Genomic DNA, 23,090 nt, shown 5'->3' with positions numbered 1-23,090 from the left:
ACCAGATCATTCTTTAAATTTTTGCTGCACAACATCAAAAAATTTTGTGGAAAATACTCCAGAAACATACTCTGTGTTACAAAATATATCAAGGGTGACACAAGACTATATAGTGTACTATGTAGTGTGACAGAAGATAAACATATTAAATGTGTTTCAAGCTGTAGACACTATTGGAATATATAAAATATCACATCACATACTCCATCATATTCAAACAAAATAATTAATTTCTTGTAAAATCATAAAAAAAACATTTACTATAGTATGTATCTTGGGAACAACAAATGTAGTCTGAACACCCTGCCCAGAAACAATAACGGTGTCAGAGGAATCGAAACCCTCAAATAGATCCACTCAGCCAAAATGGCAGCATCGTGCATTGAAACAGAGACTCCCAGCATGTGAAGGCCTTGAACTTGGGCCTAAGAATTGTTGCAGGATTATAAGAAGTCCTGAATCAGTGCTGATAACGGTATAGAGGCAGGGGGAAATCCCCTTCTGAGGATGGAGACTGAGATTGTAATACTGGATGTGCGTATATGGTGATTAGAAAATCCAAATATGGAGAAACCACAGTAAAAAGTGCTGACACCATTATTTCTGGGAGTGGGTGTAAAGTTCAGTTCAGCTCTGGAGCCAACTCGGGTTTATCTCTTGCGAAAGAATAAACTCTATCGCCCAAACTGTGTTCCTTTTTTGGACTCTTTGATTCTTTCTGGGACATTTTGAAACTCCTCTAAATCTTCACCTTTACTGTAACTACTGCCTGTTATTTTGGACCATTAGAAACTACAGCAGCTTTTCTCTTTCGCTGTAGTTACGTGTTTTACGATTTACGATTCTGGCCCTGACACAGACTTCTAATCTCCAACAAATTGTTGCCAATTATTATTCTTTCGATGAAGTGATACAGTGAACTGATTCAGCTCCACAGCAGACACCAACAAAGAAGAAAAGTGTGTGCTTTTGTGTGAAATATGACATTGATATTTCACACAGCGAAGAGTAAAAACATGGGAGGGAACACAGTGACTTTTCAGGTATTAAAGAAAGATTTTATTGGCGAGCACCAACGTTTACAAGCCTACGCACTCCACAACATGATGTAATAACTTCCACAGAAAAATCCCTTTACATGCCACCCTCTCACACCCGTGCCCTCATCGCTCAAAATGTTTATTTTAACGGCTGGGTGGGGATCATGTCATGTTTGAGTGTGACCGTGGACAGAAAGAAGATGAATTACATAAGAGTGAGTCAGTCACACTGCTGTTTTTTATTGGTCACCATGTTGGATTTGTCTATAAGAGGAGTTCTCACCTCTGTTGGCGCTGTAGGACCAGACTTTCATCTCCAGGTTGTGGAGTAAACTGCTTAATTTCTCTCTGAAATGTGTTTAAAAAAAAAAAAGACTTGAGTGCTAATGCTTCATAGTTGCACTTTTCTACCTGTATGAATTAAATTGTCAGGCTTTGAGGCAGATTTGGTGGCATTCCAGTTAGTGCTGAGCTTTGATGATGACAGAGGGGGTGAGTGACCGGAGTCAATTTGCCTCCCTGTATAGGATGTGTTTGACAAGTGCTAAGTAAATGTGCTCAGCCATTAGGAAAACAGGCCTATCTTTTAGAGCAAACACTAATCCCACTCACTCCAGAAGCCTGTGTCAATATGCAGTTTCTCATTGCCAGCCAGTTGCTTGGATAACCTGTTAGAGCTCTGAGAGCGGGGTAGAAGAAGTACATGGTTTCTTTACTTAAGTAAATCCACATTATAACAATGAAGAATACTTTATTACAAGTAAATTCTTTCACTAAAGTACTGAAGTATCACTGGTTAAATGTATACTTAAGTATAAAATGGAAAACTACTCATTCAGCTGTTGTAGCTTGTTCAGGTGGAGCTTCTTTTTTTTTTTTAGGTTTATGGTTCAAATAATTCTCTGAATATTTTGGGGTTTTCTCTCATTTGTGTTTACCTGTAAATTAGAGTAGTGGAGTTAACCCTCTGCACTTTGACCAGTAAAACTAACTAGTTTGACGATTGTTACTAGTTTGTTATGGGTAATTAATACGTTTAATAATAAGTAAGTTAATATGTTGGATTCATGGTAATGTATATTGACCTCTTGTAGTAAGTTTGAGGACTCTCTAGGGGCCGTGGACCCCCCATTGAAGACCCAGAAGCTATGTTATGATTACATAGTTTAGTCCCGTGGTTACCAACATAGGGGTCTGGTCCCTCCAAAAGTTCACAAAATAGATCTGAGGAGTTGTGAGATGATTAATCGAAGAAGAAAGACAAAAACAATAAACCCCTGTAGACAGATTTGAATTAAGTTTTTGGATATTTGTTTTAATCTTTTCCCCTTTTCTGTGAAATGCCTTGTTGGTGAAACGGCCAACATACTCAAAACATTTAATATTTGGAAAGGAGGCACAATTGATCTTCAGAGGACATGAGACAAAAATGATGGTAATCACTGGTTTAACCTTTGACAATGAGTTGCATTTATAAGAATCTTTGTTTTTTATTAACTCTCAAGTACTTCAGAATTGAACTCAACATTCACTTGATGAAAAGAGATGAAGCACATGTTGAATTCAGTAGAAACGTTGTATCTTGGCGAGTATGGAGGTGTGCCACGAGGAACCGCAGGGTGGATCTGCGAAGTGTTGACAGATCTCTGGGCTAGCAGAGAAATCTCAATCCAACTCTTTGAATTCTGACTGTGTGGATGTGAAGCAGCATTTACAGCAGTTCAGTACAAAGCAGAGATGAAGTGTAAAGTATTGCCAGTCTGTGAGAGTCAGTGTCTATGTGGAGACTAAGAAACCAAACACAAAACACTCAGTATAATGATATATGTGTTTGTTTTCTACTTGCTCAGACGCTCACTAACAAGCAAAGAGAAGCAAAAGCAGTCCAGACAAAAAGAGAGAGGAAACACAGGAGGTGCAGAAAGAAGCTTCCCAAATCTGGCCACCATGCAGTGAAAAGGAATGTAATAGTGAGGGGGAGTGAGCGGTGGGCGCGTGATGTCCTGGAAAACATGGAGTCACATCCCAAGTCAGTGTTCAGACAAAGGGAAAGTCAGGAAAGAGCAAGACAAAGTTTTATGACACTGTAACAGTGAGTGTTGATGGTTAATGATTAGTGTAGAGCTGAAAACGATTTGTCAATCAACAGAAAATAGTCAGCAACTATTTTGACAACTGATTAATCATTTTTCAAGCAGAAATGTGTCACTCCAATTTCCATTTCTGTAAGACAATTACATTTTCAGCCTATGGACATTCACTCACATCTCCCATCCATTTCTATTGAAACCTGAACGATAGACAAATTCAAGCATGTGTTTCCTGTTTCACAATCCCCAGCCGGTTTTGGCGGAGTCAAAGGTCGGAGTTCATCTTTGTTCAACCTTGCCAGAGCGGATGTGCAGAAACACTGCCCTGTGTCTGAGATGATAATATGACTATTCTAGTACACTTCATTATATATTTAGTATCATTAACACACCTTACCAGACTTAGAGGCTAGAGACAGAAGCATTCCCCATTAGTGCGGTTTGTGATCTTTATTCAACAGTCAACTATAACTAAAGATTATTTTCATTATTGAGTCATCTGCTGATTATTTTCTCTGCTCACAGATTAATAATTTGGTTTATAGTTTGTCAGAAAATAAAGAAAAATGACATTAAGGAAAACTTCAAAGGTCTTGTTCAACACAAAGATGTTGAATTTACTATCACATCAGACCAAGAAGAGCAAAAACACTCAATATTTTCATGTTTTGGTGTGTTGGTTGGACAAATTCAAGTGATTTAATGACATTTTCACAATTTTCTGACATTTTACAGACTAAATGATTAAGATAAAAAAAATAAGTATTGCCCTATCACAGTGTGTGTGCATCAGAAATTATTTACAGGTTGAAAATAACTCTTGAAATAAGCCAGAAAAGAGTAAATATACTGACTTGTTTTCTCACACTAGGCTGTTACAATGTAATTTTTGAGTGATAAAACTCAATATTCAACACTGAAAACATAAAATGCAGAAAGTTACAAGCTAAAAGCTACATGCCGACGTTAAAAAGGCAGAAATAAGAGCCCCTCACATGAACTCAGTCAGAAAAATGGTTACAGACGTTACACTGCAGGACAGAGAGGATTACTCAGCCCCAGAAATATAAACCTCGCTCTCCTCAAGTATTTATAAGCTCAACAGTCTCCTTACACTAACAGTGCAAAGCTGTTGCTAATTGTTGTTACAGATCAGTCACTGCTGGGTTGGGCCTCAGCTTTCCCACTTTCTCAAGTTAACACAGCGAGCAAGGGTGCACACAGGACGAGAGTGGAGCGATTGCAGCACAAGCGAAAGACGATAAGGATCGATTACATGTTGGGATAGTTGGACAGCTTCTGCTGAAGTTTTGCAAGAATTTAGGAACAAAAGTGAAACTTTAACAGGTGTTTAAATGCATAATAATGGCCCTATTGTTCTGCAGGATATTTTACACAACTGAAAGGTTACAGCAGGTTATCAACTTAAAGCAGACTCGAGAGATGAATGCATCAGGTCCTGCTGCATTCCTAATCTATAATCTACCACATGATCTCACTGCATATTAAAACATATTCATGCTTCCTCTAAAATGAATTTCTTTTAGGCTGCCAGCTCCCATTAAACTTGTCTTGATAAGTTTGTAAATATCTGCCTTAAGCTTGGCTTGACGTCAGGTATCGCTACATCTACAAACTTTCTTTTAAAAAATCTGAGCTGTGTACCCGACACTGTCAACACTGTTTGAGTTTTAGCTGCTTGTGCACTCGTTAATGGAGATCATCGATTTATTCATCTGGCCATGGAGGGATACCAGAGAGGACAAAACACCACCCGTGGGGTTAAAGGATGAGACACATCTGGGCTGTGTTTTGTTAAATCATAACTTAAAACTGCTATGAGTGATTTTTAAACTGAGTTAAGGAGCAACATCATTTAAAACCCTGTCTCTGTCTCTATGTTTGCTCTCTTTTATCTTTGATTTGGCCCCCACCAATTTCTAAAGGGAATACAGTACCAGTCACCAGTCTTATTCAGTGTAGTGGCAGATACATCTCTGCATGAATACGAATTACTGCAAAGAAACCATGACAGAGGGAGACCAACAAGTAGAAGCGAACTACTTGGGCCAAGAAACACAAAGAATGGACATTAGACCAGTGAACATTTGTACTTTGACAGTTTTGGTTCCATGTCTCGGATGGTATCTGCATGTGTGGTTGCCACTGTAAAGCATGGAGGACGAGGTCTGATGGTGTGGGTGGTGACACTGTTGGTGATTTACTCAAAAATTCAAGGCACACTTGACCAACACGGCTCATAACATTCTGCAGAGACATGCCATCCCATCTGGTTTGAGCTTAGTGGGACCACCATTTGTTTTTCAGTGTGACAATGACCCAAACATTACCTCCATGAGAGAGCTATTTGACCAAGCAAGAGAGTGATGGAGTGCTGCATCAGATAACCTGGCCTCCACAAACACCTGACCTGAACCCAACTGAAATGGTTTGGGATGAATTGGACCACAGAGTGAGGGCAAAGCAGCCAACAAGTGCTCAGCATACATAAAAACTCCTTCAAGAAGTTGGCTACTTCGAAGAATCTAAAATATAAAACAAATTCTGGTTTGTTTACATTTTTTGCTCACCACATAAATCCATATATGTTCCTTCACAGTTTTGATGCCTTCAAGAAGAGAGCTGCAGATTCAGGTGTAGGTTTGTGACTACGATGGACCCCTTTCACACTGTCGGATTGTCATTTGACACAAATACACATACAGTATAAGTAAAGAATACAGATTATAGCCAATTTAAGCTTCATCATAAAGTATTTTTGAGGTAATCGAATTGGCTTATAAAGTATTTTATTGGCCATTATTATTATTTCTACCCCATTCTGCTGTTTAAGTAATTTCATCCCTCTGTCCTTTACACACAGCTTGTCTGGTACCCCCAAGTATTTACCTAATAAACACTTTTAAAGAACTACACTCATCTGTTTCCTGTGTAATACTTCAAAGTATTTGTCAGTATGTGTGTAGAAAGCTCTGTCTTGTTACAGCAAATACTGCTCATGCACCCAGCGAGGTATATAAGCTCCAGTTAACCTCTAACTTCAGCTGACGGATGAATCTCTATGACTGTGTGTGTGTGTGTGTGTGTGTGTGTGTGTGTGTGTGTGTGTGTGTGTGAGCCTCTCTATCATTAGCCAACACCCAGGTCATATTAGTAAAGCTCTGTCCACAAAGCTAGCTGTGTTGGAGCAAAGTCGGAACAGGTGGTCTTATCAGCAACACGCCCATATGGAGGCCACATGTCAAGCATTAGCTGGCGATAGGCTAGCTCTGTGCCACGCTGAGGCAAGACAATGCAGGCAGGTGAAGGGAGTGACTTAGCACAATCAATACACTAAAGCTAAGCCACGTGGTCAGAGCAGAAAGGAGGTCAATCCAATTACTTAGATCTGAGACACACAAACATCAGGACTCTGTCCAATCCCGTGCCAGTCCTTGTATACCCCTACACCGCTGTGTACGTACAGACGTACAGACAGACAGACGTACAGACAGACAGACGTACAGACGTACAGACAGACAGACAGACGTACAGACAGACAGACGTACAGACGTACAGACAGACGTACAGACGTACAGACAGACAGACGTACAGACAGACAGACAGACGTACAGACAGACAGACAGACAGACAGACAGACCGAAACCACTTCTCATTGATTTCATCATATTGCAAATGTCTTAGTACGTATCTTTGCAAATGATTAAGTACATGATTTAGCACAATTTCCAAGTGAATACATCCTGTTGCTCAGTCTAATGGTTGTTCTCTCTAAAAGTCATCACATGCAAAATAGTCTGTTCAACTGTCAAAATGAGTCAACATAATCATATCAACATAATACCATGAATACCATATACTGTATTTATTTACAGCACTGCAGGATACATATAATTTTCCTTGTTTTTGTTTATGTGTTTATATAACAGTATATTATGCTGTATACATTTTCTTTTTACTCTGATATGAACGTTACTTAATGTGTGTGAATAAAAATGGCTACCTTTCCTTGGCAGTGTGAGGGCAATGTGTGATGTCAAACTTTAGAGGCTACTCTTACCCTAAAATCCTGTTGTTGTTTTTTTTTCAGTTTTATATACAATTGCATTCTGTTAGCTAGACAAAAAAAACTAGTACAGTAACCACTGTGAATGAAGGACTGGGCTCAGACTGAGAGGTGGACATGAGGGACATGGTCCTCTCATTTTGACTTACAGTGCTCACACAATGCCAAAGGGACAATGCATTTTGATATGTTGCATATTAGGGCTGTGCAATTAATCAAATTTTGATCACGATTTCGATTTTGTTGTCAAACGATCTCATAAATCATATAATCCAGTTTAAACGATTTATTTTCCACTTTCCATTACACAATTTCTGAGAGACACGCATGCGCAATACATTCCATTTCACACGGCCCCGCTGACTAACAGGATAGCCCATACTCCCTCACGCAGCTGGAGAGTGAGGAGGTGTGTCGTTTGGTGTTCAAAAACAGTGAGTGAGATTGAAAGCGAATGAGAAGAATCCGACGAGAAGCAGCAGCACATAATGTGCAAGATTTGCTACAAGGTAATAGCTGCTCCTCTTGGTAACACCACAAATGTATTCAACCATCTCAAACAAAAGCACAAAGTCACTCACGACGAATTAATAAAGAAACAAAAAGACAAAGCCAGTGCCACAACCAGCAAGACGTCAACGCAAACTCAGTCATCGATCACAGACACATTGTTTAATGCGACTCCTTATCCGACAAGTTCGGAGAGGCACAAGACATTAAGCTACGTTTACACATAGCCGGGTATGTTGAGAAACGAATATTTCCCTCCCTCCGTTTTCCAAAATAACATCGTGCACATAGCATCGTTTTCAAAAAAGTTTTCGTTTACATCAACCCGCATAAATACGCCATCGAGCGCCATCATAACTACGCCAAGCCTATGGGCGGCTGCTTCCATGATCATCGTCATAGCAAAAGGTAAACATTGGTCGCACTTTTGGCGCATCAGCTGCCTAAAACTCGATTCGTTTTCAGAGGCGAATTCACCGTTTGCGTGTAAAAGATCGGTACAAACGAAGGGAAATGTCTCCGTTTTTTAAAATACCCGTGTACGTGTAAACGGGGCCTAACAGCTGCCATTGGATATTTCTTAGCTAAAGATATGCAACCCATTAATACAGTCGAGGGTGAGGGTTTCAAGAAGATGCTTATTGCTTATTGATGCTTATTATTATATTTATTTTGTTCTATAAATATAGAGAATTTGCAGAGCAGCTGGATCCATAGTTTATTTTGGATACATTTATGTTTTTCTATGCCTTATTTAATGTTCCATAAAGTATATTTATTTTATTGATTTAATGCTTTATACATTGCAAAACAGCTGTAAAGTACATATTTGTAGCCAAAATGTATTTTCAATTTGAATATTTTGCATAAAGAATCAATAAAGTGTGAGAGTAATGCTAGATAAATGCATCGTGAAACTCAAAATTAATCGTTTGAATAATCGTGATTTTAATATTGACCAAAATAATCGTGATATTTTTTCCATAATCGAGCAGCCTAATTGCATATCGTGTCTCTCCCTACCTTCCTGTCACTCTTAAGCTGTATCTGTCAAATGAAGCTCAAAATGCCCCCCAAAAAAAGTTTTCAAGGAAAAGTAAAGTTGGTTAACAGACAATTTAAAGATGGTTGGGGGTAGAAAAACTGTGTGCTCACACTACAGCTGCACCTTTATGGACAACCTATGAACTTAAAGACAGTGTGCTGTGTAACATATGTGTGCATGCTTTAATATGTGCTGTCAAACCTGTCTCTTCATTCATGTTGTGTGAATGCAAACAGCCTGAAAAAGTCTAGAATTAGATGAAAAAAAGAGAGTGTGTAACATCAAAGGGAAATGCGGTTCTCTGTGCAGAACATAATCCCGTCATGGCCCTGTAATGATTTAAGCCTGCAGTCAGTGTTTATACAGCAGAAGAAATGATGTTTGGAAGACGGCAGCTGTTAAAAGCTTCATGACAGAAGAGAACCGTACCTCCACGCTTACTAAACGCACCACAACGCCTCTTCAGAGCCATTGTTCTGGACAGTTAACGAGTCATTTACACTACCAACCATCCCAGAGCACAACTATTTAAGTTTAGCAAGGTGACACTTACATGTATCTTCTTATTGGGATGGGCCAGTAGAGATAGACAAACCAGTATCGTTGTTAAGGGTCATAAAAGGAATAAGAAAGATGATAACAGCTCTTATTTGCTTTGCTTGTAATTGCTTCTCACTTCCTGCAGTGATAATGTATCAAAGGTACAAAAATCAAGTCATGTCCTACATGAGCTAGAAGAGATGACCACCTGCAGTTAACCAAATCGAACTTTCCTCAACTTGGAACCAACAAATTCAAGACAAACTACCGGAAAATATTCAGTGCAGCATGCACGTGGCCGGCTGCGATGATCTTTTCCATGAGCGTCTTGCTCCGGGGTGACATCCCTCATGTTTTCTGCTCCCTTCCAGATGTGCGCACTTTTTTCACACTGGGTTTTATTACACCACATCTGGACAATATGGGAAGCACAAGATGACCACAAACCACACACACACACACACACACACGTACATATACACTCACACACCACATGAGAACCTCGCAGCAGAGAGGTCACCTGTGAAGATTTATGTAACTCAAGTGAGGAGTGGAGGGCGTGCTTTCAGCTTTTATGTAACAGACTTTATTGATACTCAAAATCATGAGGATGGAAAATCTGCTGGGGGAACTGTGAGCTCTAAGATTTTAACTCTTTGTGTCTCAGAGTCTGTTTTTATGATTATCTTATATACAAAAAATGAATGTTCAGGCTTCAACGTGTAAAATAGCATCAAAAGAAGACTTTGTTTTCTCTCGTTCTCTTGTTGCTGTTCCTACAGGACGGGAAGAGAGGGGACATGACCGATCATCCACAAAGGGCTTCTAAAAACAAGTCCTGAACATCCGCTCCTCCACAAAATCAGAGGAGAGTTTTTAAAGGAAGGACGACAGGGGAAAAAGACAACATCTGGCCAGCTGCAGAATGGACACGGCAGCAAAATGAAGGACAGAGAGTGTTTGTATCTCAGTGTGTGTTTGACATCTAAGAGAAACAGGAGACACAAAAACAGAGATTTAAAACGTCTGTTGGGCTGTGACTAGAATTTATTGTTAGTGTTCGATTTTCAACGTGAATTGGGGAAAGAGTGATACGAGGGGATTGCAATCAGTATCTACACCACTAGATAATCAGATATTAAAATAGCTGCGGCTGATCCGTCTTCTGTCAATCAACTAAATGTTTCAGCTCTGCGTGACTAAATATAAACTATAAACTAGGCTTTGCAAACATCAAATCTGAGGCCGAGATTTCAGCCATAATTTAAAGCATCAACAACACAGTTCCTGAGTTATTTAGTTTTAAAAAAAGGGGAGCTGGGCCACTGTGACTGCATCTGGCAGCATGACTCCTACGTAACTCAGAATAAAGCCTTTTCTGTCCGTCTTGTTTCTACGTGACACCCCGATGCAGGTGTAGTCAGGGCAGTAGGGCAGCTGGTCGAATCTGACAGCAAATGCTGACTGTGAAGTGTGTGTGAAGTGTGTGTGTGTGTGTGTGATGCTGACGAGGCACCTGCAAACTCTGCCATACCCCCGCATAAATAAAGAGCCTGTGAGGGGACACAAACAGGCACATTGTCGGGCTGCTGCTGATATCTGCTGCTGACGACTGACTAGTCTACTCAAAAAGTATAATGAGTCACACGAGACGACGAGGTTACAGATGTTGTAAGACACTCTGCTTTATTGACCATTAAATCATCTGATGAAATATGTCTGCACAGATGAAGGGCTTTGACTAACAATTATTTCATTATGTTTTAATCTGCACACTAGTTTTTAAATTATGGTTTAGTGAATGACATGACCTCCCACAGCTGATCGTGTGTCCTGTCTTGTGCAACCAAGAGTCCAAAGCTTTGAGATTTTCAGTTTACAACAAACAACCAAAGACCATGTATTTTTTCACAACTTTTGACTGAAACTGTGTTAATTCAGTGTCAAAGTAGTTACCAATTACTTTTCTGTTAACTGACTAAACTATTGATTCAAGGCAATTTCTGAATGAAGTGTTCAAGTTAAAATAACTTCCATCCCCACTTTACCTGTGGAGCTAATGCTGACAAGGAGCTAGTGTCATGCCAGAACTGGAGCTGAGCAATGTAACCAGGTTCAGCAGCCTCTAAGGACATAATGTCAGAGCGGAAAAGAATAAAGAGGACACTGACAGAGGAAGCTAAGAAGAGAAAATGAGAGAGTGAGCAGCAAGAAGCCGCCGGACAAAAGTAAACCTGGGACTGACTTTAAGGTTTTGGTGAAAGTTTGGTGAAATAAAGGCTGAAAGATAGACACCGAGCTGGGCTGACTGCTGTTGGACTAAGTAATATTAGCTGGCTGCTATGTGCTTAAAGTTGTAAGTTGTTGACTCACTAGTCTTTGATCATAAGTAATATAATTATAACAAATACACATGTACAGCTGTCCATATTTACAGACGGTGGTACTGTATTGTACTCTGAAACTGGGGACACTAAATCGCAAAAATACCAATTTCTATGCAAACTTCAGGATTATGACGACTGCTACGTACACAACACAAACTACACTAAACTAAGAAGTCACACCCTCTGCACCCTGACCGCTTTGAGACTGATGTGGCTCCACTAAATCTCTCTGTAACCTCTCACCTCAAGCTGTTACAGTCAGAGGGAGAAGCTGTATCAACACTACCCTCTACTTGATAGTTGACAAAGCAGGAACAGTATGTACTCCCCTTTCCCAGCCAGTGGTACCAGCCTTCACGTATACAGTTTCACAGAAAAATAAGAGCTTGGCACAAAGCTGGGGAGATAAACAAACAGTGAAAAGTAACAGCTGGAGTCTTTCGGCAGAGAAAAACGCCATTATATGCCATGTTATAAAGTCTGCAGTTGTCGCTTGTGGGTTATTGAAACAAAATGAAACATGGACTGAGGGAGTAACATCTGTGAGTATAAGTCACTGCTTTAATTTGACAGTAACTCACCAAAGTTGTAGTCATTTATATGGATTCTGTAATAAAAACAACATTTGTTAACTTTTGTCATCATTTTAGTGTCATTCAAATCTCATCTACCGCTGCTATGTCCTGCTGCATGTTAATGTTACAAAAGGATACACACCCGCCTCATGCAAATGTGTGACAACAACAGCTGCTTCGATCAAAAGAAAATTTATCTACAACTACTCTGTCATCAAATAACTGTTTATTGATGTATTTGATGGTTAGGGTCCTCAAATGTGAGAACTTGTTCATAAATTGGATGGATTAATCCAAAAAAATGAAAATAATCTAGTATTGCTGCCTTAATATGCTTTTGCCACCGATGTTGCTATATTTATAATAAGCAACATAACCCTAACCACACATTATCAAACCAACTCACAAAAGCCAACTTCCTTTAATGTTTGCTCCACCATGGAAGGTGAATAAAGGACAAAGTGATTCATTCATTTCCTTGAGGTCTGACTAATGACAGTTATGAGTTATGTTATGTCGTGGAAGGACACGATCATCTGGATGAGGTAAGGAGCAGAACCCATCAAGCAGTTCAGGTAATTGATCTTTATTATTTGATGCACTCAAATGCAGCACAGGCGTATGATCTCAGTGGAACAGAAGACCGACAATTTGTCTTAAGAAATTTAATCAGAAACCCCACTGACTTTTGCAAGGATACAAAAAAACAAGGCTTTCTTCAAAATATGCTGTGTGGTTCAGTCTGTTTTATATTCTTGGAGGCCTTTAACCATTTCCTGTCAGCACCAAGTTAAACAGCCTGACAAAAGTGGACTGAATGTTTTTTCATATTCATGTCTTTGAATATGAAAAGTAAACACAAAGAACAACGACTTACAGAAGCTAGTGGAACAGAGGGGCTATACTGGACAGAAGGTCTGGACTTCAGCGCTCTATTGAATGATCTAACCAACCAGTGGAAGTAACAGACACAGCCAGATAATAAAAAAGACAATAAAAGTTAGATTAACAGCTCTCTGAACACGATTCGACCACAAGTGTCCATGTCAGAACCGCCCTCCCCTCGATCATCTGGGACAACCCTAAGCAAACAACTCTTAACTTATTGATATTACATAATCCTCATACCATGCTGAGGAGAGTAGCTGCTCAGAAAGAAATGTAACTATTCTTCAACAACACCAACCTCAAGTTGCAACACAAACAATACTGTGGTAAATCACTTGTGCAAATTGTCACTGTGTGTTTCTATGTAAAGATAACCTGGCACTTGAGGCTTACACTTTGCAGGTTACCCAATCAGGGAGTGCAGCCTATAGGCCGAGCCGGTTGTGCAAGCGTTCAACACCAGCCAGTATTACACTCTTTACCCTAGTTTCACCTCAATAAAAAACACACAGCTCTGTAACTTTACACTCAACAGAAAGGACACCGCACATGAGCGGTGCTCAATCATTCCCCATCGCTCTCATCTCGTCTTTTTTTCCCACCCCAGCTTGAGGAAAACAACACTTTCAGGGCACAATAAATCTCCCTTGACCCCGCCCAGTTGGGGGAGATCCTGTAATGCACACTAATCCTACTCAGTATTAGTGGGGGCTCTGGGGAGATGGCATTAAATGTGCATGTGTATGTGTGCAGCTCAGTGTGTGTATTGAGGTAGCACAGTGAAGGAGATGCTAAGAGGTGAAACTGCTGACCTGGGTTGACTCACACTGGGAGTGTTTCTGTTGGCTGGGAGCTCGAAGGAGCACAACAGGAGCTCCAGCGCTCACTGGGCCAACGAGCTCTGCAGGTCCTTTACATGCACAAAACATGAGTACTTGTAGGTAAAAAAAAAAAAAGAAACAAAACTAGCAGGTGAGATCCAGTATTTTCCAGATGTTTTGTACATTAAGAAAGGATTGCTACACTTCATTGGCAAATTATAGAAGGGCTTCACCTCAATTAATAAAAATTCAACTTATTACATGAGACAGCGTTGGGAAAAGGAAGCTAATATATTAATACCAGAGGAAACGTGGCTTTAAGTTTGGGAAACTCACTCTGCTTCCCCTTGGTTCCCTGGAGGGATTTTTAATTACCCCCAATCAGAAATCCAGATTTAGTGGGTCTCAGCCAAGCGGCAACCTCCGTGAAGTGAAGCCAATGCAGAAGTGCCAAAACTGCAGTTCCTAAAAAGCCCACTTGGGGCTGGCTACAGAACAAGCCAATCTCCATAAGTCCCCACATAAAATGTAGAAATGTGCAGGAGGCGCAAGAGGCAGGACTACTAACATGGTGATGGACAGGGCCACAGATTTTGAGCTTTAAAATGTCTCTTCAGAAACATAACCACTCTCTATTTTGGAGGGCGTGTTGATCAGTTTCTACCGACCATGCTCACGTTTTCTGCTCATGTCCATATGTGAAGCCTTTCTATAAAGGAACGTGCCATTTGGTACTTTGAAAAAATTCCTAAAGGCCTCAGTAAATGTGACACATACATTTTGAAGACCTTTATGGCAGCAATATTACACAATGCTCCAGAAGAACCCTTCCACCACTGCCAATCTTAAAAATAAGATTTCTTGTCCTTTTGTCTTGCAAAGAGCTTATTTACTCAAAGCTTGTGATGTCTGACCTGTTGCTTTCCGGTAATCTCTGCCATAATGTTGTAAAAAACAAGCTTTAAAGCAGCACTGACAGATCTTTACCCCTCACAGGGTGGGACAACATCAAAACAAGCAGACATATGCACAGCAACAACTTATGCTTATTAAGTTGTTATGGCTTCTGGTTAACACATTACCTATTCTTTAAACTCTCTTTTGGCCTCCACCAACTTGTAAGAAAATATCTGGATGCTAGGGGTTAGGGTCCATTACCTCACCAGCTTTGTATGTCTGTTGTTTGGTGTTGGGTGGTTGGTGTACAGATGGGCTCCATCACAGTTGGAAAAATTGGAAACAGATGCTGATGGGAGTGACGACAACTTCAAAGACATAACTTTAGACAGTAACTGTGTACAAATGTTGTACAAGCAAAGTCAGTTCCATAGATTTGGAGCATTATGTGTTGTAGCTAACTATTATTTTCATTATCAGTTAATTCTTGATTAAATCAAATAATAGTTTGGTCTAAAACTAAGTCTAAAGCTCAAAAATATTCAGTTCATTATCACATAATAAAAGAAAAGGCATCCTGTCCTTATATTTGCATACTTCAGCAATGAATTGATTATTAAAATATGTCTAAATGTCAATGAATTAGTTGTATTTATTGACTACTCTTTTCAACTTTGATGACAGAGCATTCAAGTCTTTGTTCTCACTGAATTTACCTCTTCACATGAATGTATGTGTTTGCTCATTCTTTGACTGCAGCAGCAGTGCCTTGCAGCATTTAAGTTCCCCTGAAACACCCCACTAACACACACATCATGCACCTCCTGCACTATTGCCCTGTGGCACCCCCCTCCCTGATCTTGGAAAGCAGATCCTGATGATGCGCTGTCAGAGTGAGCAGCGTGAGGTAACCGCATACTCTCCGTCTTGACCCGGGGGACAGCAGAAGACAGCTGAGCTCATATTAAGCTGTCACTTTGCTCGCATGTAAAAATAAATGACCATACTTCCTATGAGCGGTCTTTGTTTTCATCAGTGTCAACAACAACGCTGAAGCAGAACCAATTCATTCTTAAAATAGTGGTGGCATCATCGCCTTGTATTGATGCCATAAAACGACCATTAAAATCACCAAAACATTTTTTTTAGATAGCAGACACTGTAGAAAGATCCAGCCGAGAGAGTAAGGGGTATAACACACAACACAAGGCCTGAACATAGTGGTTTTGTTAACCATTAGGCCATCTTGACACCCCATCCTGTAGGATTTTAAGCACATCTTGCATTATCATACCTATTTAGGACATTCACTCCCCCAACTGTGCTTTCAATCATTCTTAAGTGTCAGGTAGCCACCTGAAAACCAAAGTCTTGACAGGGTGACACCTGGATTCAAGCCTGGGTGGTAGTTAAATACTAGATGATGACTAGTTAGAACAAGAAAACTACAAATAAAAAACAACAGCAACTCCAAACTATCCAAACTAAGATATATTTTTCATCTATAAATCTTTAATCCATCAACAGTTGTTTGGTGTTTGTAGAACTAGAAAACTGAGAGAAAAAGGTCAACTATGATGTGGGCGAACTCAGCAGGCATCTCGCAAAGACAAGACACACAGTCCTCTGCAGAAACCTGTCATTAGTGATGAGCACTGTTGGAACAAATGGAGATCGAGCGGAGAAACGTACAGCAAATTGGCTGTAATAGTAATGCTGCACTAACAGCGTTCTTCATAGCTGTCTGACGTGTATTGCTTAACATCTACAGTCTGCTGTCGTGACTTTAGAAATGAAGTTTCTATTATGTATTATTATTTCTGCATTTGTGAGCATGAGTCAAAGCTTCCTACATACCGTGCTCCGTGTTGGCCCGGGAGACAAAAGATGGTAAAAACCACCAACTATTTTTAACGGTACGTTCCAGCAGGTAAATATGTAGTCACAGGAATTTATGGCGTAATGTCAATTTAAGACATATCTGGTACAAGAAGGTAATCAACGTCAGGAATGACAGACAGCAGATAAGCGCTAAACCAACATGAGCTGAAGTATTTGTCACATTTCACGTATGCTTGCGTTCGTCTTCGTTCAGGGTCAATTAAAGTCCAGAGGTGCTGAAGGTAGTGGAAGTAAAATCCACTAAAAGTCTAACCCCAAAATTGAAGCCTGTCACATCTCTAATCACCTTAAATTAAGAATAATAACCACGTTCAAACAAAATGCTGTAACTTGCTGTGTTTATCTAAGTAGCACAACATGCCCTCATGGCTTATGCTTTCATCTCCTTCAAGCTGAGTTTTATTAATTGAAGCACTTGAGAGACAGGGCTTGTCAGGATCTTAACACATAGCTGCAGCTGTTGGCTGGTTTCCAAAAACACCAAAACCCCTTGTAAGTGATATCCTCTATCAAGAGTTAAAAAAAAAAAAAATCTCTCCACATATATGCTTTTGGCCTTCGGGTTGAGTTTTCCTGCGACTGACAGAAAGCAGAAAACTTTGCAGTAGTGTTGTTTAACTTGAGGGTGAAGGCCTCAACATCATTCATTTCTAAATGGTAAACTGAACCAGAGACACAAATATCTGGACGTAGAAAGAAAAGGAAATATAATGTAACTCCCGTAAATTACATTGAATCACAAGTCAGTGCCACTAAACAAGGTACTAAACCTTAAGTAAAGTGGCTCAATGGCCAAATATTGTTTTTGTCATAATCTTTTCTTTATTGTGCTCAGTCCAGTGCTGACAGCTATTTTTTAAATTTGGTCTTACTCCTGGATCCCACCGGGCACAACTCCTGTTCAGATTTGGACATTTCTTCTTGGTTTATGTGCTTCTACTATGAGTAAGTAGTGTACTTGGTTAAATTGTTTCCCATTTGTCTATTGTAGTATGCACAGGGTGTTTTATTTTGAAAACTGACCAGATTTTATACTTATTTTGAGGTGGAAATAAAAACATATTTATGAATATTACTTTCCCGGAGCTCTAACAATTTAACATTGTACTGTCTGACTCACGATGGACTTCTACCCACAATGAGAGTTGACTTTGCGACGGCTTGGTCAGAGATTTGGGTGAGTTATGTTAGCAGCAGCTAGCATAGATAAGAGGTCTGGTAAGGTCGCTTCTTCTCCACAAACTTCAGATTTATTCACGCAACCGACGACAACTCAAGTGACATCACTTGAGTCAGTTTATTACACTAAACCCCTTTCCGCATACTCATACACAGGGCATGGTATGCAGGAAGTTAAACTGCCTGTAAGCAGTAAAGCTGGTGTAGGCTCCCTCTTGAAACCAAAGGTTAAACTCAAAGCTCTTTACATTAAGATGACTGAACATTAACTCAAGAGAGAGGGTCAATACTTTTTACTGTCCCCATAACATTGAACTTCTCCTCAATGACAAACATTTTTTAATTAAATTGTACACCCATTAAAGAAGATGAAGAAATCCACAGACTACATTAAAAAAATAAAATCCTCCTGTGCTGCTACGTCTACTGTCCGGGAATGAAGACCTGCGAGTAAATTAAGATGAAGTATTCCTATGAGGTAATGCTGGCTGCCGGTTCTCCCTCGCCCTCCTCTCGTCCATCTCTCTTTGCAGTAGCACCGCCGCTCCAGAGTCTTGGCATCAATCACCAGCGGGCAGATACGCAATCTTACTGTGCAAACAATTAAAGGCTGCTCCTCTGCACTCAGAACTACTCACCCGTGTTGCCGCGTTGAGGATTAATCCAATATGCTTACACATTAACCCCAGAGACACACCAATGAATGGTATTCCTGAGAGGTGTGTTTACTAAACTGAAGGTAATAAAACGCAATGCAGCGCTACTTGTTGCATAGATTGTTGCCTTTGAACTTGGCTTCTAGGCTACCATTTTCAACTTGACATTGATGCTAGGAACGCTGGCAGAAGATTTGTTTTATTATACAGGGAGGATCTGAGATAAATGAATTAGTATTTGGGCTGTAATAAACTATTTAAAACTAACATCCCCTCCAGTAAACTGCCCAGAAACTCAAGATATCAAGAATTATTTGGCTAGTCGATAATGTACACATTTGTACAGTCATGGCCGACTTTACCCAGGTGAAGAAATCTATGCATTTATGTGAGCGTTGCTCTGTTGAATCAACAGCTGGTGGTCAGGTGACGTAACAGCCAGAGATACAACTCCACATAAAACTCCTGCCTTCCTGACTGGCAGCATTGTGCATACAGTTAAAAAGGTGTTATGTAACCTTCAGGAATTCAGTTGATGTTGAAGACAAATAAGAAAACAATGTGCCGTTGTGGACTTGTCAGAGAGTCTTGACTGGTGTGCATTAAAGTGACAGGTCCCCGAAGAAGAAAAAGAATATGAGTGGAATGTCCTGAGTGATACGAAAACAACCAGTTTCCTTCACAACCTTTGGCTGGGCCTCTACAAGGTCTACCTTGAGTAAAATCTTTCCACTGTGCAAGAAAAATGATCACAAAAAGAGGAATCTACAAATGTAACCACTGATAGGCCTGCTTGCAGATAGAGAGCTCTTCTGTGTGCTGTATAATCCCCACACAGCTGGATTGAAAGTGCAATGGGGGCAGACACAACTCTGGGCCAACCATAGAGACAGTTGTGGCTAAGCACTGTTGTGTAACTAATGTTAAAAGCCGTGCAGAATCAGAGCGAGTGCTGTAGCAGGAGTGAATCCATTTATACAGGCAATGTCACACTGAACATATCGGCCCCCGAGATGTAACCTGAATATCAGCCGGTGTCACAGGCCAACTCAAAACTCAGAAACACAAAGCAGCATTATTAGCTAGAGCTGTCAGTCTATTGGGGCAAATCCAAGTTAAGTCTTGATTCAAGAATGAGGGAGTCTCTGCGCGTCAGCCAACTCAACACTCAAAGTTTCAGCAGACAACTCAGATGGGATCATCTGGACTGATGAGGATTGGAGCAGACAGTTTTTATATAATGAGATGGTTTTTAATTGACCAAACATTTAACACAACATAAAGCTAGAAATCAAATATGATGGAAAATATGTGCAGCCGGACTCCTCGCTCAAGATCAAGTCCCAAGTCTGTAAAGGTCACCGTCACACTTATTTTTTTTATTGTTCTGGGAGTCAGAAAAAGACAAATATTTCTGCTTTCAAGTCTTAAGTCGTGTCTAAAATCATCTTTTCTATAACTTGATTCAAGCCTCTCAACACATTCGTAAACGCCTTGATTGTTACTGAAACCAAAGATGTTTTTTGCTTACCTCTAGTACTGGCCCCGCCCCGAGGATTATCTGCTCCACTCCGCTGGCGAAACCTTTCTGGCTGAGCGCAGTCAGATGATGAATGAGAAAGTTTGTGCTTTGCGTCTTCCCAGAGCCGCTCTCCCCAGATATAACAATGCACTGATTTTTCTCCCTCTGCAGCATGGCGTGGTAAGCCACATCCGCCACAGCGTAAATATGTGGCTCTAAATCTCCCAGTGTATGATTGTCATACATCTTCACATACTTGGGGTTGTAGATGGGCAGGAACTTGAAGGGGTTAATGACGATAAGGATGCTCCCGACGTAAGTGTAGATCTTTTCCTGGCGGAAGCGCGAGCGCAGGTTGTCCAGCAGCGAGCGCTCGTTGAGCTCCGGCAGATGGCATAGATCTGCGTGGTCGCCCTGAGAATCAGGTTGTGGCAGCAGGCCGCGTTCCACCATGCGTCTGCGCTCCTCCGTGACCTGCAGCCACATCTGGAGGCTACCGCCGTAGTGGATCGAGCCATCCAGGTTCTTCTGCCTTAGGAGGAAGCGGTAATCCTCGCCGCCAGACAGCGGGCGATGCTCCAGCGCCACGCGAGGCCAGAGCATCATCCTCTGCACGGGACAGTCGCAGGGGTTCAGAATCCATTCTTCCCCGCCAAACTCCTTCACCTCGGCCAGAACGTAACACTTGGTGCGGTCAAGCTGCAGGCGGTCAATGACACGTTCGATGGCCTCAGCGGCTGAGGTGGTCTTGCGGGCGCTAATCGGGCAGTAGATGGTGCCCTCGGCCAGGGCGCCTGGGTAGATGCGTACGGTGAACTCCGAGTTCTCGAAGCGCTGCCGCCGGCCCAGGGTGCCCACGCCACCAACGCCTCCAACGCCATCACGAGCACTCATGGCGGAGCAGGAGTTCCCATTAGCAGCAGCCCGGCACTGGCACGTCCTTTACTGGGCTGGAGAGGCCACCGATTCAAGACATTACCCCTGAAACACAGACACAAACAGTGGTCAGTAACCTTGAAGACAGAAAATCCCACTTGTTTCAAGCTAAACAGAAAACATCACACACAAAATAGATTTTATATCAAAGTAAATGAACAGCAAAGCACTCCTTAATTAATTTAAAACCAGCCCACAGTCCTCTGCAATCAGATTGATCAGATTGTGACACAAGGGCTTCATGTGCTATTATGCAATCTACTAAAAGGCCAAATTATTTCTCTGCAGCCCGACATGCATACTCATAAAGGATAAAGGATAAGTCATCAGGATCTACAGGATTACCATTAACACACATACACGCTCCCGAGCACACACATAAGCTCTCCCCAACGCCAAGACCGGCAGCTGCCATCATCGTCTTTACTGAATACACAATCACGCCATTCACAAGTTCCCTCTTTAATACACAGCAGAGGGGCATCATGGGGTGAGTGAGAGAGAGAGAGAGAGAGAGAGAGGGAAGAAAGATGGGTTTGATGACTGAGCTGCTGCTCTGTGATTTCTTCATTATCGTCAGGATTGGACAGTTCTGTAGCACAAACTCTTGATAAACTACAGCTGAATTAAGTTATTTTCAGTGGTCAGTTTAACAGGAATACAATCCAAGCAAGCATACAGCAGGGGGGGTTGGGAAATAAAGTTTTTAATTTAATAATAATCACGTCTTCAAACAAACATATGAGCTATATACCCTACCATGCAAAACTGGATTTCACTGGACTGTACAAGTGTACCTGATGAAGTGGCTGGTCGGTATATGTACATTACTCTGCCCTTTACGTTTTTTTACACTTCTCGTTAAATGCTGCATGACTGCATTCCTCTGTCTCTGTTATTGTACTTTGTGCAATGACAATAAAATCTAATCTAATCTAATCTCTGGCTTTCAGGGAATGAATCCTCATTTTGGAAAATCATTTGCTTCACATTTGACACTTTATATGCTGATGGCAGGAATATAAAAAGCCACTTTTTAGGTGTTTATATCGTTGAAAAAGAGTCTGCCGATCGTAGGTGAAACCTGCATTGCAACAGCCAATGCTGTCCTTTTTTTCACACCCAGATAGCATTACAGTCTTATGTATCATCAGCCTGAAAGCTTCAATGCATTCCAGGAGTCAGTGTGTGACGTGCTGTAATTTGTCTTTATGCTGTACCCACTTTCCTTCAAGTCGTCTCATCAACCTCTACTTCAGATACTGATTTTCAAAGCAGGGGAATAGGCTTCAACTTGTTTGCCATCGGCTGTGGCTTTTTAATGCAGGTAGGAGTAAGGAATGGCGTGCTGTGTCACTTAAGTTGCCCCTATTAAATCAAAGAGTAGCACGTGTTGTGACTGCATTGAATTCTGGTCTCTAAAGAGCTAAAGATCTGAGCAAGAAGTCTCTGGCTCGTATTGAACAGATCCTTCCACATATGGCTGCAGTGCCGAACTATGAGTATCTACAGAAGCATTAAATCAGTGTTTCTCAAACATTTTATGAAGGTACCACGTCAAAATACAGTTGGCCCTATTCGGTTACAGACAGTTCAAACAAGAGGCAGGTGTATTTGTATAAGAAGATCATTTATTGTTGAATCCTGAACAAAACTGGTGCCAGAACCAGAGCTACCTGGGTGGAAAAGGGGTACTACTTCTCTTCCAAATATTTCCTGTTTGGAGCTACAATTGCAGCATTTGAACCGTTTGTTTTACCTACACGTAGTTAAAGCATTTTCATTCAAAATGTTGTAGTATTTTGTTTCGACTACCTGAATAACTGCCTTTGAAATATCGGAAATTAGTTAAAGAGATGTGTCTTTGCATGTATTGTTTTGTCTAACCAACAGTCGATTTATTGATTTTAATCATTATAATGAGGGTGCAAAGTTAAATCTAGCCAGGTATAAATGGGGAGATGATAATGATATGTTAATGAAACATAGTTTGCCTGCTGAGTCCCTTACTTTGT

The 23,090-nt window shown here is 40.8% G+C and overlaps 1 protein-coding gene across 11 annotated transcripts in view; it reads right to left on the bottom strand.

Annotated features, from left to right (window-relative positions):
* Positions 1-23,090, bottom strand: part of myo9aa (myosin IXAa) — a 113,628-nt gene that overhangs the window by 67,141 nt on the left and 23,397 nt on the right. For all 11 annotated transcript variants that reach the window (XM_019275805.2, XM_019275806.2, XM_019275809.2 and 8 more), the window contains exon 2: positions 20,149-21,120. In XM_019275805.2, the coding sequence (XP_019131350.2) occupies positions 20,149-21,033 (885 nt within the window). In that variant the 5' untranslated portion in view covers positions 21,034-21,120. The remainder of the gene's footprint in view (positions 1-20,148; positions 21,121-23,090) is intronic.

Source organism: Larimichthys crocea, chromosome VIII (assembly GCF_000972845.2).
Source record: "Larimichthys crocea isolate SSNF chromosome VIII, L_crocea_2.0, whole genome shotgun sequence".
Lineage (NCBI taxonomy): Eukaryota > Metazoa > Chordata > Actinopteri > Sciaenidae > Larimichthys > Larimichthys crocea.
Note: the sequence above shows the minus strand (reverse complement) of the source record. Positions and strands in the feature narration are given on the sequence as shown.